General features: G+C 47.1%; 1 protein-coding gene across 2 annotated transcripts; it reads right to left on the minus strand.

The window, feature by feature from the left end:
- Positions 1 to 5,051, minus strand: LOC133895783 (NEDD8-conjugating enzyme Ubc12-like). Of its 2 annotated transcripts, none has more exons than XM_062336294.1 (6): positions 4,666 to 5,051; positions 3,894 to 4,007; positions 3,555 to 3,663; positions 793 to 871; positions 606 to 722; positions 1 to 351 (listed from the first exon to the last, which is right to left on the minus strand). In XM_062336294.1, exons 2-6 carry the CDS (start codon positions 4,000 to 4,002, stop codon positions 214 to 216), a joined length of 552 nt encoding a protein of 183 aa, XP_062192278.1. In that variant the 5' UTR covers positions 4,003 to 4,007; positions 4,666 to 5,051; the 3' UTR covers positions 1 to 213. The 2 variants fall into 2 exon arrangements, with proteins under 2 accessions (XP_062192278.1, XP_062192277.1); XM_062336293.1 differs by having other exon boundaries at positions 4,677 to 5,050.
- Between the last annotated feature and the right edge of the window lie 12,136 nt (positions 5,052 to 17,187).

Below are 17,187 nucleotides of genomic sequence, written 5' to 3' on the forward strand. Positions count from 1 at the left end.
TGAACCCTGCAACGGCCAGAAGATGAAATTTGTCACGACAGCACAATGCAGAGCCTCCTGATTGTAAGTTCAGTGACTATGTAACATCAACTTATATTACATGACCCGAATACTTGAATTTAGCCCTTTCTTGGCGTCTTATGTTCCCCATAGCACATTGCTATGGTCAGCAAGAGTTGCCACAAGTCAGACACCGATCACCATCTTCAGGCCTTACATACACCTAGGGAAGTGGGTTTCACCGACATAACCACCAGCCATCGCCCTCTGAACATTTTTCTCAAACTTTTTCGGGTCGTCACGAAGAACAGCTGCTGCCTCATGGTTTAGGGGGTCCTCATCATTAGGTTGCTGCACATGATATTGGAATATGATTAGCAACTAGGATATCAAATACAACAAAGATATCAAATGATGAAGCAAAACTGTATCAGATGTTTCTGCTCCATAAAACAAGTGTAGGTGAAATAATGTCAAGAGGGAAATACAGTTGAGATAGATCAACTAACGGAACTAGACACAAATCTCTTTCAAAAGGATGCATTGTTAGATTTTTCTACGTAGATTAGTAGCTATCTTAGTAACTAATCAAATACTATACTCACCGAAAAAAGAAGATTCAAGCCATACACAATGGTGTTGATATTCAGGACAGGCTTCCAATCTTCACGCAGAATATTAAGGCAGACATTCCCCTCCAAGTCAATATTGGGATGGTAAACCTTTGTTACAAATATGGAATATTAGTACAAAGAATTAAAAAATAATGTTCAGTAGAAAGAGCCTAGTTACCTTAGTCTTGCACTTGACTTTGGGAGGTTCATGAGGGTAAGCCGGAGGAACTTGGAAGGTAAAAACAAATTTACCACCCCTGAGAAAAACAATTGCACGTTAGAAATACAATTTAAAAGATGAAAACAGGGCTAATATTCAATAAGAATAAGAAACTGTTAGGAATAATGTGCTACTATAAGCAAGAATAAGAAACTGTTGTGAAAAGGCAAAAGCGATTTATATTTCTCCCCTGCATTTATTTGCAAAATATTATGTATACCAAAACCTATCAAGCACAGTAGGTCATTTACCCCTTTATGATGTTTGCTATTTGGCCCATGTGAAAAATATATCAAAAATCTTAACAAAAACCATACCTTGCTACAGACTACAGCTACAACCTCATTATGGCCCCTTCTAGACAACTTATGGCCTAGCTTATGATCCTAGGAAGCCATAAGTTGTCTAGAAAGCAAACCTTATGGTCCCATAAGACCATATGTATTCCCGTTGGTAGCAAAAAACCAGCAAAAACAAAAAATGAGGCTTCTCGAGCTCCTCACTATCCCCACCTCATCTCCTGACTAAAATACCCATAGCACTCGTATATAATTCTGAAAAAAAATTCCCCTCCCACTCTCCCCACCTGGTCCCATGCCGCCCCACCCTTCCCTATCCTTCCCTACTCTGGCATTGCTCTCCCTGTTCCCGGCCCGCGACGCGCTGCCCTGGCCTGCCCCTCCCAGCCCCTTCCCCACACCGACCCAGATCTAGAAGAGGGTTTCGAACTCAAACCCAACACCATGGAGTCAATTAGATCTAGAAGAAGTGGCACATCATGGGAGGCGCCACGCGACTGTCGTGGCATCCCGTAAGACATTGAGCGGTGAGTAGTGATGTCTACAAGAGTGGAGCGAGCAACATATTGGAAGGCCTACAGATCTGTTGGCTCGACATGGCCTACGGCGGCATGGGCAGCGGCTCAGTGTTGCGCTCTGTGGGCATGGGCAGCGGCTCAGTGTTGCGCGGTTGAGGACATGGTGGTGCACTACTGCATCGATCTGCTAGTGTACTCTGTCGACAAGCTCGGGTAGTCGTTGGACACCATGCACCTACAAAGAGCATTTTCTTTTGTTGTTTATCTATCCTACAATTAGCTATACATATTGTTTTCATATTGAAATAATATGTGTTTGATTGGTGAAGCCGAACAAAATGTTGCAATGTCAATGTGTTCGTCTTGATGGGTGAGCATGTTATCATCTCTGAATATTTGTCTATGTTGTTTTTAGATTTAAAAATTAGGTGTTTCCAGGTTCTTTGATCAACAAGGTTTCGATTTTGATTTCTGGGCGTGCTTCTGAATTATGATTTTTGGGCATGCTTCTTGTTCCCCTCATCGTCGATGGGCCTAGCAAGGCGGCGTCCAAAGAGCCCAACCATATCTCACCGAATTAGGGCCACGGCAAGGCTGAGATCTTTGTTGCGGCATCATTGGAGGCAGCAAGCTATTCTTGTTCCAGGACGGAGCTCAAAGATTGTGGCAGCAATGCTAGTGTGAAGAAGAATTGCGATGTTGATAGAATTATAGATAAACCTACCCAAATGTGAAGAATCGGTGCGCAGCCAGGTGGTAGAGAGATGTAATTTTCTATCAGAATTCTTTGCTTCGATGCAAGAAGAGATTTCTGTAAACGAGTATATTGAACTGTTGTTGTTCTTTGTTTGCAGCAATCAAATAGTACCCCACTAGCTTAGTGCTTGCTTGAACTTTTGATTTGAGATTTTTTGAGGTTCAGTTCTTGCAGAAGAAGAATGCTAATATGTTGCTGCCAAGTAGGAGAACATTTCAGTTTTTGTTCATCGACCGTGAGGAAGTTCGGAATGAAAACCTTTGCTTTCAATGGTCTGTATAATTCAGAGGCTTCAAGACCTTCAGTTAAGAACTTCAGTTCTAAAATAATGATAATATCAATTAAACACCAAACAAAACAAGTCTAGAGGTAATACAAACTTTTCACCATACTACATAAACAATAAGCTTAAATTTCAGAAGCTGTTTAGAACAAGACATAGGGCTTCTCAGGGCTTCTGTAGGCAGTTAAGCTTAAGCTGGGTTATGCATAAGCCTAAGATGTCTAGAAGGGGGCCTATGTCATATATCTTGTTACCTTGACTCGGATTATGAGAAGAAGAAGATAATCCATCCATTAGCCTTGATGTTAATATATAGAGTCCTCATGGGCCAATATGGGCCTATAGTATATTGTCCTAGATATATATATACTTGACCCCCCCCCCCCCTCCCAAACTCAGGGTGGTAGAGGAGGATCAAAAACATTGAGTTTGTGCAAATGAAGCCAATGATACACTTGAGTTTGTGCTTTGGTGAAGAGGTCTAAAAGTTACAACTCTAATGGCACATACTGAAGAGCAATTGTTTTTCTAATGACAATGAGACCGACTAAAGGAAGCATCAACACTAATATGCTTTGTGAGTTCTTGCTTCATAATCATTAGCCTTGATGTCAATATATAGAGTCCTCATGGGCCACTATGGGCCTAGATATAGATACTTAACATACCTCTCCATTCTCACCACACTATCTAGAAACCATCCATTTCCTACGCTAAATCTATATATAAGGTAGATGCACATCTTTCGCAATTAAATGTTTGATGGATATCTATGTGCAAAATTAAGATAAAATGGGTAAAGTGTTTCATAATAAGGCGCGTGAGAAAATTATATGTAAATAAGAACCTTTAGGACCACTTACACATAGTATCCTTCATCAGGCCGAAGAGTGACCTCAAAGTTCATCAGATCATCCTTGCCATTTGGAAAAGAAACTTTGGTGGTCTTGGGAAGGTTAAGTTCAGCAATATCTGCCAAAAAATGAAAAGTGACAGTAAATAACCACATAGACAACAGTGTGCAGCGCCACAAGTAAGAACCCATGATACACAGATATGTTAATGCAAGCTAAACAAAAAACAAGAAAGAGAGAGAGCCTTCAGTAAGAAATTATGCATAATCACATTGCCATCGTGTATGTAGGAATGTGAATCAGACATATATTTAAGTGCAAAATTAGATTGTTTACAAGATGACAAACCTTTATGGACACGCAATTCCCCTGGACTTTGCTTCTTGGCAGCAGGCTTTCCATTTGCATTTGCTGCATCATCCTTCTTCTGGCCCTTAATCTTAAAAAGATTAATCATTTTTCCTGTGAAAGAAACTAATCAGTAATCACAGTTCCCGCATGTCATGAAACATGGCTCAGATTCATCTGAATTTTCCTAAAACTGCCTGGGATCATAATCAATGTACAGCAACGAATTACTCAGCATAGCATGTTTCTTGAATTATTTCCTTCTTATACTTTATAATGTACAGCAATAGTCAAATAGCTTCCACTAAAATTTGTAGTGTAAATGAAATTTTGAAAGAAAATACAGGTGAAACATGATAACGAAGCCAAACAAAGCAGCACAACATGTAAGAGTTATTCAACACAATCTTTTATCTATCTACATGAAACTGCAAAAACTATCATCGCCCTGATCCCACCATGGTTCAGGCAGAAGTCAACATATGGGGAAACAAAAAGTCAAATTGCATGTAACAAATTACACAATAAGTCCAGTATATTGCAAATACAGCAATTATCAATGACAAAATCAGTGCCAGTACTCAAAATTATGTCTTCATCAGTTTCATCATGATCGGTAAGTCAAGAGGCACAACAAGGCAACTGTGCGAAGCTGTGTCAGGTGCTGTGTCAGGTGTAAAGTAGAGAAAAATCAACACACAACAATCCATACTCCAAACAACAAGCCCTATAATTATCCATCATATTTACTGCAAACAAGCGCTTTTTATACTTGAAACCAACCAGTCAGGGTCGGATCCACCACTGAGGCGAGGTTGGGCGGCCGCCCGAGGTGTCCCGGCGGCGGAACGAGCAGAGGAACGCGCTGGCGCCAGTCGGAGTTGGAGACGAGGTGAACCGCCACGGAATCGAGCTGGACAACGAGAAGTGGAGACGGGGAAGGTGAGTTGCGGATTGGGTAGAGAGAGGAGGAGAGCTCCGCTTTTAATAAGGAGAGGAACTGCCGGGTCCGCCGGCGACCAAGTCCGAGTCCGAGTCCACCGAGCGAACGTGGCGCGGGCAGGAAGCGGGCGTGCTCTAGCGCCGACGCCGCCGCCGCCTCTTCTCGGAAACCCTAACGGCAGCCGAATGGGCTAAATGGACTGTTCGGCATTGCCTGGAGTCCGTCCCATTAAGCCAACCGCTGCCCTGTTTCCTCTCTTTTTTTCTTCTTTTTTTCTATGAAAATTCCACATTTCAAATTTGGCTACAAACTCAAATTCGAAATTTATTGAAAACCTCCTAAATTTTCCAACAGTTCTTAATGAAAGATTAAGGTGTTGTCTATTGCGTGTTGTTATTGAAATATTACACTCAGATATTAAATATTCAATCTATCTGTGGAATCATGCTTAAACATTTAATTCAAAAATACACACTATGCCACATTGTACCTTGTTGGAAATATATCAAAATTGTTTTAAGTTTTATGCATACTCTAATTTGTAATATGGTGTAACCATTAGCAACAATATTTATTATACCTTAGTCAAGATTTTATTGTTTCCCTCACTAATCCATCTATATTTACCTTTACTTAATTTATAGGTTTATACTTTTCTGTTGTTTTTTGTTGGGGAATTAATATGTTCTCATCATTATTCAGGTATTCTTCTTTACTTAGACTTTATGTCTCCGTCTTAGCTTAAAATTATTCCTGGATCTATCATTGGATCTCTTCAAAATTATTCTCTTCTTTACTTTAGAAGAACATAGAGAGTCAAAAGTTCTATAAAAGTCAAATTGGAATCATTATCTTTTCCACAGTTATTCCATGAATTTACATTTGAGAAAAGAGAAGAATCAATTTGTATCAGATAGGAGAAGAATGGTGTTTCTCCGCATTTATAAGAAGTTAAATATTTCTACTATTTGTAAAAAATTTCAACAAATCTTTGGCAGGCTAAGATACCACGTATATAGATGCTTTTGCATTTTCCCATTAAGGGGTAGAATATCTTATTCCCTTCTCTTTCAACCATAGTTATCATGGCGTTGAGATATTGTCGCCATAACGGCAATATATCATTGTGACGGAAATCCTCGTCTCACCACGGGGACGCCACGGCTCAGAGGCGTGTATGGCATCCACCCCCACCTGGATCCACGCCTGCCTTGTCGTCTCCCATCCGCCTGCCTGAGCTCTATGCTCACCGCCCCGCGGCAGCCGAGCTTTGCGCTTGCCCGCCCACCACTCCACCTACCGGAGCTCTATGCCCACCCACCCGCTCGTCGCTTCCACCACGTTGAGCTTGGGAGAGAGAGAGAGGGAGAGAGAGAGAGAGAGAGAGAGAGAGAGAGAGAGAGAGAGAGAGATGCTTGCAACGAATGGAGTGAGGTAGGGTTTGAGATTGAATGGGCTGCTTTCACGGTGGACGGTTGGTATGCTTCCCGAGCTCAGTTTTCATGGTGATCTTTTTTGTGCATGCCTGTATGCTACTATGCCAACCCCTTAAAACCTCAACTAAGTGTATTGTGTTTTGTTCTCTCTTCTCTGTTTTAGCACTTCTGTAGCATTGCTCAATACGATATGTCACACTAGTTCTGATAAGCTAGTGACACTTCAGTTAGCACTAGTAATTGTGAATTCTGAATTTCTGATAGCAGTATACTAGAATAGCACTAGTTCTGAATTATGTAGCATTAGAGCACACATTTTCAAAACATGGCTATTTTGATTTCATAATATCCTACATTATAACTTTTGACCTACATTTATATTATCATTTTCTAATATCCTAGACTATAATATGCGTATTCGCCACATGTGTATGACGCTGCCATGGCTGCAACACCCTTCTCCTGCGACCAACGCTTATTTTAGCCAAAATTCAAAATTTTGCTAACACTTCCTTTGTATTTTGAGGTTTAACTGTCAAATCAATATAACCATGACAATATATCATCTAAAAATTATATGAACAACAACTAAAATCCTTCACAAACACCATTTCACCATACAACTCCGTACACCACAAACGAGAATAATTCTTCTTTTAAACAAGCTTGTACAAGGAAGAACGTAGCACTACCAGACTGAGTTTGTGAACATAAACTAGATTATTAACATTGTGGTGTGTGCAAGCTTCTAACTCCCAACCCATTATGCTTGTCAAAATGGCCTAGGCATACCTGTAAAAGAAATCAACAGGGTGAGATAACTCAGCAAGTAACGACTATAAATATATACATATCTCACTTGTACTTTAATTAAAAACTAACTTGAAAGCAAAAGCTTACTCTCGAATATAGGCCCAGATATGAGAAGTAAAAAGTACTCTTCCACATAGTACAATATCTGCTAATACACTCTCCTGTTTTGCTTCTTCTTGTCGATGGAGACTTCTTCTGGTGCATAGCGTGATAGCTCAACAAACTTGCAAATGTACTCATTAACACTCATCTTGCCTTGCTTCAGTCTCCTGAATTCATCTACCTTGAGTTCCATAGTTCCTTCCTGTCGGAGGGTGAACTCCTCTAGCAGGGATCCGGAGGGACCCCCTTTGAGATTCGGCCGGGGTAATGATTCTGAATCTGTTTTGCGGGTGAAATAAATAGGCGTAAATGCGATGCAGGTGGAATGGAATGATCGGATGCAGGAAGCAGTAAATGCTTAGGGGATTTTTAGACAGGTTCGGGTCGCACTGAGCGTAACACCCTACTCCTGTGTATATGCTATAAATGCTCTGAGAATGTCTCTCTGAGTGTTTACTGGGTTACAAGAATATTTGTCTAGTCTAGAGCTTCGTGTTCCTTGTTCTTCGGCGCTCGTTCGGCTCGTCGGTGCTTCGCTTGGCTACTGTCCTTAACTTTTTTCTGGTTGTACTGAACCTCAACTAGTCTTAACTTTTTCTCTCCGGGGAGCTCGCCCCACCTTAAATACCCGTCGGGGGGGGGGGGGGGGTAGCGTGCCCAGAAAGGGATGACGCGAGTTCCAAGGCGCCATAAATGGAAAGCAATCATCATGGGCTGCTGCGCGAGGTGACGGGGAGAGTTGCAAACGCGCCCCGTCCAGTCTTGTTAGTCATCATGCCGTTCTTCAACGGGCGCCGCGGGGAGGGCCCACCGGGCAGCCACCGAGCAGCCCGGCGTGCCCGCCCGGTCAGAGCAAGCCTGACACAGCAGGGCGGCAAACGGGGCGCCTTGGGCCTCGCGATGTTATCCCGAGGCGCACCGGATGTCCCGCGATGGGACCCGTGCATTAAATGTCCCCACGCCTCCCAGCCAGGCCGTGGTAGGGACTGACAGAAAGCGTGAGGGGAGCAGTTGGAGGTGACAAGCCACGCGCCCTCTTAAATATAGAATCGGGCCTTTCACTGGTTGACACCTCACCGCTGGATCTCTGTGGGGGCCATCGGCGAAGGACTTCTCAGGCCCTCGGGGAACCGAGTGCTCAGGGGCCACTGTTCGCCGCCCCGAGCACTCTCTCCCGGATATGCCCTTTCTTGGTCCTCGGGTGTAAGACCCGCGTTGCCGGGATCTCCTGTGCCTCCTGTATCAGTCCCTGGATTATGTAGCTGATACGCACAGTACAACAGTTGTAGTATCACAGTCAAACTTCGTACAATACATTAACGTACAGTGTACTTTAAGTTACAAACCATATTATCTTTTACAAACATGGCCTAGCGGCCTTCATGAAAAGCACAGCAGAAAAAGGACCCAAGCCACAAGCAGCGAGGGTGCGAACACGACGCTTAGACTACTCTTCGTCTCCGGCTTCGCCCCCAGCAAAGTCGGCGTTATCTTCTTCATCTGAATGACAGCAAGAGTGAGTACAAAAGGTACTCAGCAAGCCCTATACTACTTTCAAGGGTTTCATAGAGGCATAATGAAGTATTTCAAGGATAAGGCTTTACGGAATAGTTTTAGTGTAAAGCAATCTATGCAGGTATTCAGTTGTATCATCAATGATTATCTTTAAAACTGTTTTAATAGTTCAAAACCAGTAACAAGCTTTATATGAGGGTTTTCGGTCCTGGGAGGGGCTATACCTCACTCCGCAGTCCCTTTTATCACAACTGGTGTACCTCTAGTACCACACAGCTTCTGGCGGATCGAGCCAGGAACATTAACATACGGACATCTAGTCCACACACTCACTCATCAAGACACACGCACCCTGAGTCTAGTCAACGCGATTGCTGCTTTCGCATGTCCATGACCGTGGACATGGCTATTCGAATAGTTTTACACTCTACAGAGGTTGTACAACTTTACCCACGCGATATGCTCAGCCTCCCACTGTTGCATGCAGGGGAGCGAATCATAGCGAGACCCTCCATAACACCTTTCCTTCCGGGCTTTTCCACGAGACACGCCCAAGTACCAGAGCTGCATGCTTCCGAAGGCCAGCATCCCTTTTTAAGCCTTGGCCGGTACTAGAAACCTCCAAGCATGCGGGACAGGATAGTACTTGCCTGCTCGTTGCTCTCAGCCTCCTGGTATGATGTCCGACCCAGTCCAGTGAAAGGAAAGTCAAGTCCTGCCCTACAGGACGCATGGTTGTACGTAGTGGCTAGGCTAGACGGACCGCAATGACTCGGTCCTTAAGCGGCCGGGGTGGGCATCTCCCAGCACGAGTATTCCCACAATACCACATGCCCCCAAGAGCATCCCTTCCCACAGAGGACTACTCTACCTGCCCCCGCCAAAACAGTTTTCACTAATTTTTACACACCACCCACCATATCCCACACACCGATAAGGATCTCACATCCATCACGAAATTCATATCCATCAAGGATTCATGGTATATGACTTGTCATTGGATAATGATAATTTATCATCCCCGAGGAGATGCAGTTTTAAAAGCGACGCCTCTGAGGAGACGTATTCAATCCTAAGTATGCTAGATATCAAGAGACGTCTTCCATCGTTAATATAGATAACAATAGGTAATCCTAGGGTGATATGTATTCTGGGTGAAGTTAGTTATGGCATGGCAAGTGTTGATAGGATTAACTACTACAAACAATTGCAAAAGCGTAATACATAGCACATGCAGTAGTATTCCCAGTTTTAGTTGAGCATGTAGATTATCGGAAAACATAGGTTCAATATGATCAAGGAAAATAGGACTTGCCTTCTCCGGACTTCTCCTCTCGATTTTGGTCAAAGTCAGGATCCTCCTCAGCCCGAATAATCCCAGCACAGATCTCGCAAAACAAATGTCCTTGTTCCTGCTCTTGCTCCTCTGTAATTCACAACTACGATCAACACGGCTAAACTAAAGAAGAACCAATTAACACCAATTGAAAAGCCAAACAAGCCCTAACAGACAACACAAGTTGGCCAATAAGTAGATCTTGATTTTTAAGGAATTTCGGCGAAAGAAACGCCGAAATTGGAGCCAGAACGGAGAAGTTACGGCTCCTGGAAGATTTAACTCAGGAAAATATGAAAAAGATACTATTCATAGGTGGGGCCCACATGAACAGTAGCAGGCCCACTTGGGCTTTAGGTGGGCCGGGTCCGGGCCTGAATGGGCCAGGCTGGGCTTGGGTCTACAGTAGTGGGATACACAGTGCAGCCCACACAGTATTTGGGCTGGCTGCTGAATGGGCTACGAGAGCTGGGCCGGCCTGCTGAGGCCTGGCCCGCTGGCGGTTGGCTGCTTGGGCCGAGCTAGCGGTGCACGGGCCGAGACGGCCGTTGGGCCGAGCCGAGGCCGGTCTGGCCAAGCCAGGCCACGGCCCGTTGGTCGGTTTGGCGTGCGGGCGTGCGGGCGCGCCTACGCGAGCGAATGGCGGAGAGGGAGAAATTCGGCCGGCGGCGAGCAATCTTGCGGCGGTGCGCACCAGAGAGCTCGCCGGAAAAGTGTTTCGGCCAAAGCTTCACGACGACGAAGGCACGCCGGCCAACTTTGAGAACTGGGACTCGGCAGGGGGCAACTCGACGGCAGCTGGTGGCGGAAACGATGCCAGTTCGTCGCTGGAGGGGGAACAAGGCGCGGAGAGAAACGGGCGGCACCTCCCCTGTACGGGAAAGGGGCCAACCTGCAAGAAAAAGAGGCCTGGAGCCTCTTTAACACACGGCACGATGGCCGGCGACCACACTACTCACACGCACGCCGGCGTCAACGACTGCACGGCGGCGGAGACAAATGTGCCATGGCGCGCGGCGGCAAGCAAAAAGAAGTACTCGGGGGCGTCTATACGCTATCTACGAGATGATAAGGGCGGGGCGAAGACGATAGACTCACCGGAGGGAAGAACGGCGGCGAGTATGGCCGGCGCTTGATCAAGGGGCGATGGTAATGGCTCGGCTCCAAGCACGAACGGCTCCCTTCTGTTCCCGGCGGTTAGGCGATAGCACGAAGACGACGGCAAGCCTCTGGTCCTCCTCGGCGTTACGTCGACGTCGAGTCGTCGGTGGCGAGCGGTGGTGGGGCGAAAATGGAAGCGCGGCAGCGGTGAATTTGGTGGAAGGGGGGCCATAGGGGTGTGGCCGGCTATTTATAGGGCGTGGCACCGGGGATAACGCAGCTCGACGCGGGGAGGTACGTGACATGCGGCTACACGTGCCCCCGGCGAGCAGCGGTGGCGGCGTCCATCCATGTCCGGGCGATGCGTTGGCAGCGGCAGCCAGCTCTTCGCGTACGGCTGTCGCTGTGGCCGTGGCTCAGGCATGGGCGGAGAGAGAGAGAGCTGAGAGAGGGGGAAGAGAGAGAGAGAGACACAAGAGGGGATTTTCCCCCCACGGAGTGGGCGGCGGCCGGCGAGCTGTTGAGCCTCGCTGGCAGGGGAGAGGAGGGGGGAGGAAGGAGAGGGAAGGGGGTGTGGCGCGGGTGGATGGGCGACACGCGGCATCGGTGTTCAGCCCGGAGCGAACGCGTGCGCGGGCGCGCCCGGCGCGCTGGCGTGCGGCCGAGTGGGCCGGGAAGGCGATGGCGGCCCACGCAGGGAAGGAAGCGGCCGAACGGGCCGGCAGCTAGCCTGTGCTAAAAAGAAGAAGAAAGAAGACCAGTTGGGCCGGATAAAAAGAGAGGGGAAAAAGGAAACCGGCCCACTGAGAATTTGGAGGAGAAAAAGAAAGAGAGAAAGAGAGAAAAAGAGAAAGAGAATAAAACATATCTTTGGAATAATTCAAATTGGAAATTTGAATTTGGAACTTGACTTTGGATTAAGATCAACTTCAATTATTTATTTGGAGTTGATTTAATCTGGATCTCTGAGCTTGGAGATAATTTTATTTAAGCTGATCAGAGTCTAAGAGTAGGTTTGAATTGAGAGACATTCAATTCAAACCTCCACACAAAGAATCATAAAATCCAACAATGCATGACAGTCAACCTAATGCAGTGATCATGCTAGAAATTGCACTGGTAAACTTTGGAACAACCAGTCAACTCAATACCTCCAACATGTATGAAGGTGTATGTACTGGTATACATACACATCCCCGTACATGTACTAGCTTACTTAATTATCCTCAAAAAGTTTTAGTTTGGAGCTAATTCTGTAATTATACAATATGCTAAACACAGGGTGTTACATCGGGGAACCGAGTGCTCGGGGGCCACTGTTCACAGCCCTGAACACTCTCCCCTGGAACTGGCTATTCGGGTCCTCGGGGAACTGAGTGCTCGAGGACCACTGTTCACAGCCCCGAGCACTCTCTTCTAGAACTGACTTTCGTTGGGTCCTCAGGGGACTCGGGTGCTCAGGGGCCACTGTTCGCAGCCCCGAGTACCCTCTTCCTGGTACTTGGCTCTTCTGGTCATCGGGGGACTTGAGTGCTCGGGGGCCACTGTTTGCAGCCCCGAGCACTCTCTTCCCGGGACTTGGTCTTCTCGGGTCATCGGGGAACTCAGGTACTCGGGGACCACTGTTCATGGCCCCAAGCACCCTCTCTCGGGACTTAGTCTTCTCGTACCTCACGGAGATGATCCCCGCGGGAGGGCGCCACATGGCAACCTGCTGATCTGGCCTCGGGACTCGGGGACCCCTGGTTCCTGTGTCACCAGCACTTTCGGGACATGGTACCGGTGGAATTCTTCCATAAACTCCTCCTAGGTGATAGCTGTAGCATTATCTGCAGCCTCACAGTAGTTCTCCCACCATGCCAAGGCTGTCCCAGCTAGCTGATGGGATGCTAGGAGAACTCGATCTCTTCCCACATAGTTGATAGCATATAGCTTCCTTTGTATGTTCCTTAGCCAGTCATATGCATCCATGGGATTATTAGAGCTTGCAAAGGTGGGTGGCTTGATTCTCACGAACTCAGCCATCTTATTAGGAAGTTCTTGTGCTTGCTGGCAAGGTTGGTTGAGTCCTTCAGCGAGAGCTACTAACAGTTGGGTCTGTTGTGCCATAATTACCACCAAGTCATGAACTGGAGGGTCTGGCAAACCTTGACTATTCTGATTTCCTTGATTTCTTGCTTCACTTTCATCCTAATGTTCCTCATCTGCTCTGCGGTTGTCTTGCTGCTGCTGGCTTCCGGCGGTCCTCCTGTGGGCCATCTACTCAAGAGGGGAGAGGGGAAGCATATGTTGAGAGAAAAGAGACTAGGGTTATTTTGTTTGAAAATTCTGTTTAAAGAAAGATCACAAGGCCTCAGGCCTTGCTTGCACTCAAGAGAAAACACACACAACAGACTTGCTTATTCAAGGGGGAGAGGGGTACAACACTTGGGGTACTACAAGCGTCTACACCATGATACTTAGGTGGGGGGGGGGGGTACATAGGCGTGACTCAAACTAAGGTCAGACCACAAGGCTTCATCCCATTTCTTCTGGAGCTCTAGGCTTCAGAGGGACCAACAGGGTCTTCATTATCCTTGGGGAGAGGGTCCTCTGGTGGGGTGAGGGGGGTGTATTCGTCATTTTCTTTGGTGTCGGGGGATTGCTGGGTCCACAGGAGTGGTGCTTCTTCGTCGGCAACTTCTTGAGGGGTGGGTGGTGGTGGAGCAGGAACTACTTCTGAGAATACTCCCCATGGGGCAGATAGGGAGTCATTCAAGCAACGGGTGACTTCCTTCTCCCGGGAGATGGAGGTCCTCCTGTTGGCACGACCAGTGAGGTAGGCTTCACCGATCAGTTTATTGTGGCGCTCTTATGCTGCCTTTGCTGCTTCCTCAATGGACACGGCGTGACTTTTGTCTTTTGCAGCTTGAGCTTGTGCTTCAGCGAGTTGGACACGTTGGGTCCTCCCACGTGTTTCTGCATCCTCAGCTCGGCGGATGCACCTCCTTAACTGCGTTGCCTGCTAGTCGTGCAGCTCGTCCAGGTCCAGCAGGTAACATGTCATGGCCACCACAGTGGGGTCATTCTCACGCATACCCAGGCCTTCTAAGGTCTTCATCTGGGCCATCCAAGTAGAGCGACTTCTCTCCATCGGGGGAAAGAACCTTATTGAAGTGCGGCTAATGGACTTCTCACAGATCTGGCAGAGGTGACGCAGGGCCTTGCGAGCGACAGTCTGGTAGGTGTCTGCGAACCTAAACCCTGTTGTGGTCACACTCCACGACATCTTGTCGGGGTAGTCCTCGCTGCCTCCAATGAGGATGGTGACTTCACAGCGCTCAGTGCCGTATTCCTCATATTCCCTGCCAACATACTCCAGGTGCTCCATGATACCTAGCCTGGTCATGGCAACGTACAGCACCTTCGGGAACCCAAGGGTATCCAAGCAGTACTCGATAACCAATCCTTGATCTTCCATCTGTAGAGAGAAGGACATCACTTGAAAAAGGGTTTTTCAATAGATGAGAGGTGAGCAGAAGGTTTCGTAACATAGTTTTTAAGAAAAAATTTCACGTCCAGGTCTATGGTCTCGTCCTACATCCAAGGATAGCTCTGATACCACCTGAAGCGCCCCGGGTTATCCCTGGTGCTTAAAACCATTATTATACCAGTTCTTGGATCAGTTGCTAGTAACTAAGAGTCTTACAACAGATGATATATCAGTCATACACGTGGAAAGTGATGATTACGACCCACCATCCCAGGAATACATAAAGGATTCCAACGATCAACAGAATCCACATTATCAGAGAGCACAACAGGAACGACATGGAGATCACACCACTCCATAGGCAACTCGGGTGCGGACGCGACCGAGACCTATTAGTCAGCCTCACCGTCTGCTTCGGTGAAGTCCGGATCGTCCTCTGAAAGCATAAGCAAGGGTGAGTACAAGAGTACTTAGCAAGCCTCAACCCTTGCCCTACGGCAGGGGTATGGATACATGTAGATGATATTAACAAGGACAGAGTTGTAAGGTTAACTTTGCGGATGCCAAGTACACACATGCAGGGGTTCATCTTCATAAGGCAAGTTTGCAAAAACAACATATCATCGTTATTAAATGAAGGGGTATTTTGGCCATGGTGGAAGATCACCAGAGTGTTGCTGGACACCCCGTCCACGGCAACCCACGGCATATAGCCGGACCTATCTTCCAAGAACGGGCACACCTTGCCCACTCACACATCAAGGAGACACACACACAACCCATGCTAGTTGCTGTGACTGAACTTCATCCATGACCGTGGATACGGCTATTCGAATAGTTTAACCTCTGTAGAGTGGTACACTTTACCCACAAGCTGAGTTTAGCATCATACCACCGTCGTGGCAGTGCGACTGAACAAAGCCATTACCCACCCCAGCATCATCCCACTAGCCGCCTATAGGAGCTAACCAGGGGTTCATGACCTTTAACTTAGGCCTCCAACTGGGTCGCCAAGCTGGCACTGCCTGCACCTGCTCCATGGTTTCCCATTGCACACCTGCCTTCGGGCGATAGTAAACTAGCTGGCGGGGTTTACGCTAAGTTCTGCCCATACAGGATCATATGAATGTACTGTAAAGACTAGGGAGGATGTCACATCAACTCGGTCCTTATGCGAACCAAGGGAACATCTCCACATGGAGCTTGCTATAAAGCCAGCACTCCTCACAAAGTCTACCACTTAGGCAACACTTTAACTCCCAAAGCGTCCCCAACGAAACCCTGATTTGCCCCAGCTCTAACCGGTTCTCAGTTGTTATCATCATCCGCAAGTTTTCCCATCCCACAACCCACGCAACACCAAACACCAAGTTTCACACAGTTCGCAAAGCTACACTTGATTAAGCATGAACTAACAGTAGAGATTACTAAGCATACTAGTAACAACGTAATCATCTTAGCGTATAAATAGCCAAGACGAAAGTTCAGGATGTTCACAAGTTGGCCAGCTAATCTATCATAGGACTTAACTAGCTCAGCAGTTTAAATTATGCCATTAAGTAATGCATCATGCAATTGAATCTGTGGAAAACGGCTGTTACGGGATGTGGTGATAAAACCGGGTTCAATATGATCAAAGGGAAATGGATTGAGAGTTGCCTTCGTTGCAGTCCTCGAGGGGGTCTTGCACGAAGTCTGGCGTTCTCGGCTCCTCCTTCTCCTCCTCGAACACTCCGGTTTCTAAACCACGGCACACAAATAACGACACAACACACAAATAAATACACATAAAATATAAATAATTTTGGAATAAATATGAAATTGGTATGAATAGATAAAGCTTGAATTTAGATGAATATCGGTGGAAGAATCGTTGAAATCGGAGTTGAAACGGAGGAGAATTAGGCTTCGGAAGTCGGTAGGCAAATTAAATCAGAAAAAGGAAAAGGGGATGAATATTCCAGGAATATTCCTTGGAAATCTAGTTTTTCAAAAAAAAAGGAAAAGTCACTGTTCATTTGGGCTTGGCTTGAGCTGGGTTGGGCTCCTGCTGCTGGGCTGTGGCTGGGCTGGCACTACGGGCTCGGCTGGCCACTCGGCCGCGGCGGCCTTGTGCAGCCCGAGAGGAAACGGCGGTTGGCCGAGAGGCTCACGGGAGGCGTTGCCGTCTGCTCGCCGAGTCACGGCAGTGAGCATGCCAGAGCCTCGCCGGAATAGGCCTCCTGACCGTCGTTCTTGACGGCGAAGATGCCGGGATAGAGAGGGAGGTGCGGGGAATCCATTTTTGCGGAAGCCTGAGTGAGCGAGGGAGTGGGGCCGGCTGGCAGCGAGCCGTCATGGGAGCGTGTCGGTGGGCTCGTGGAGAGGCTCGATGGAGGCCGGAGGGGATGAGATGAGTGGATGGGAGGTTGGAGGAGATGGATGTGGTGCTCTGGAACGGCTCATCGGTGGAGGATTTGTGCTAGTGAGGTAAATCAACGACGAGGGGCGAAAATGCTTGTCTTGGCGGAGAGAGGCAGAGTAACGATGATGAGAGAAGAGTGGATCTTGCCTAGGTAGTTCGGCGAGCGGCGGTA

Source organism: Phragmites australis, chromosome 16, assembly GCF_958298935.1.
Source record: "Phragmites australis chromosome 16, lpPhrAust1.1, whole genome shotgun sequence".
Classification (NCBI taxonomy): domain Eukaryota; kingdom Viridiplantae; phylum Streptophyta; class Magnoliopsida; order Poales; family Poaceae; genus Phragmites; species Phragmites australis.

Coding starts and splice junctions, on each gene's coding strand:
- LOC133895783 (XM_062336294.1), bottom strand. CDS start 4,002: ATGATTAATCTTTTTAAGATTAAGGGCCAGAAGAAGGATGATGCAGCA. Junction 3,664..3,893: donor GGAATTGCGTGTCCATAAAG/GTTTGTCATCTT, acceptor ATTTTTTGGCAG/ATATTGCTGAACTTAACCTT. Junction 872..3,554: donor CCTGATGAAGGATACTATGT/GTAAGTGGTCCT, acceptor TGTTTTTCTCAG/GGGTGGTAAATTTGTTTTTA.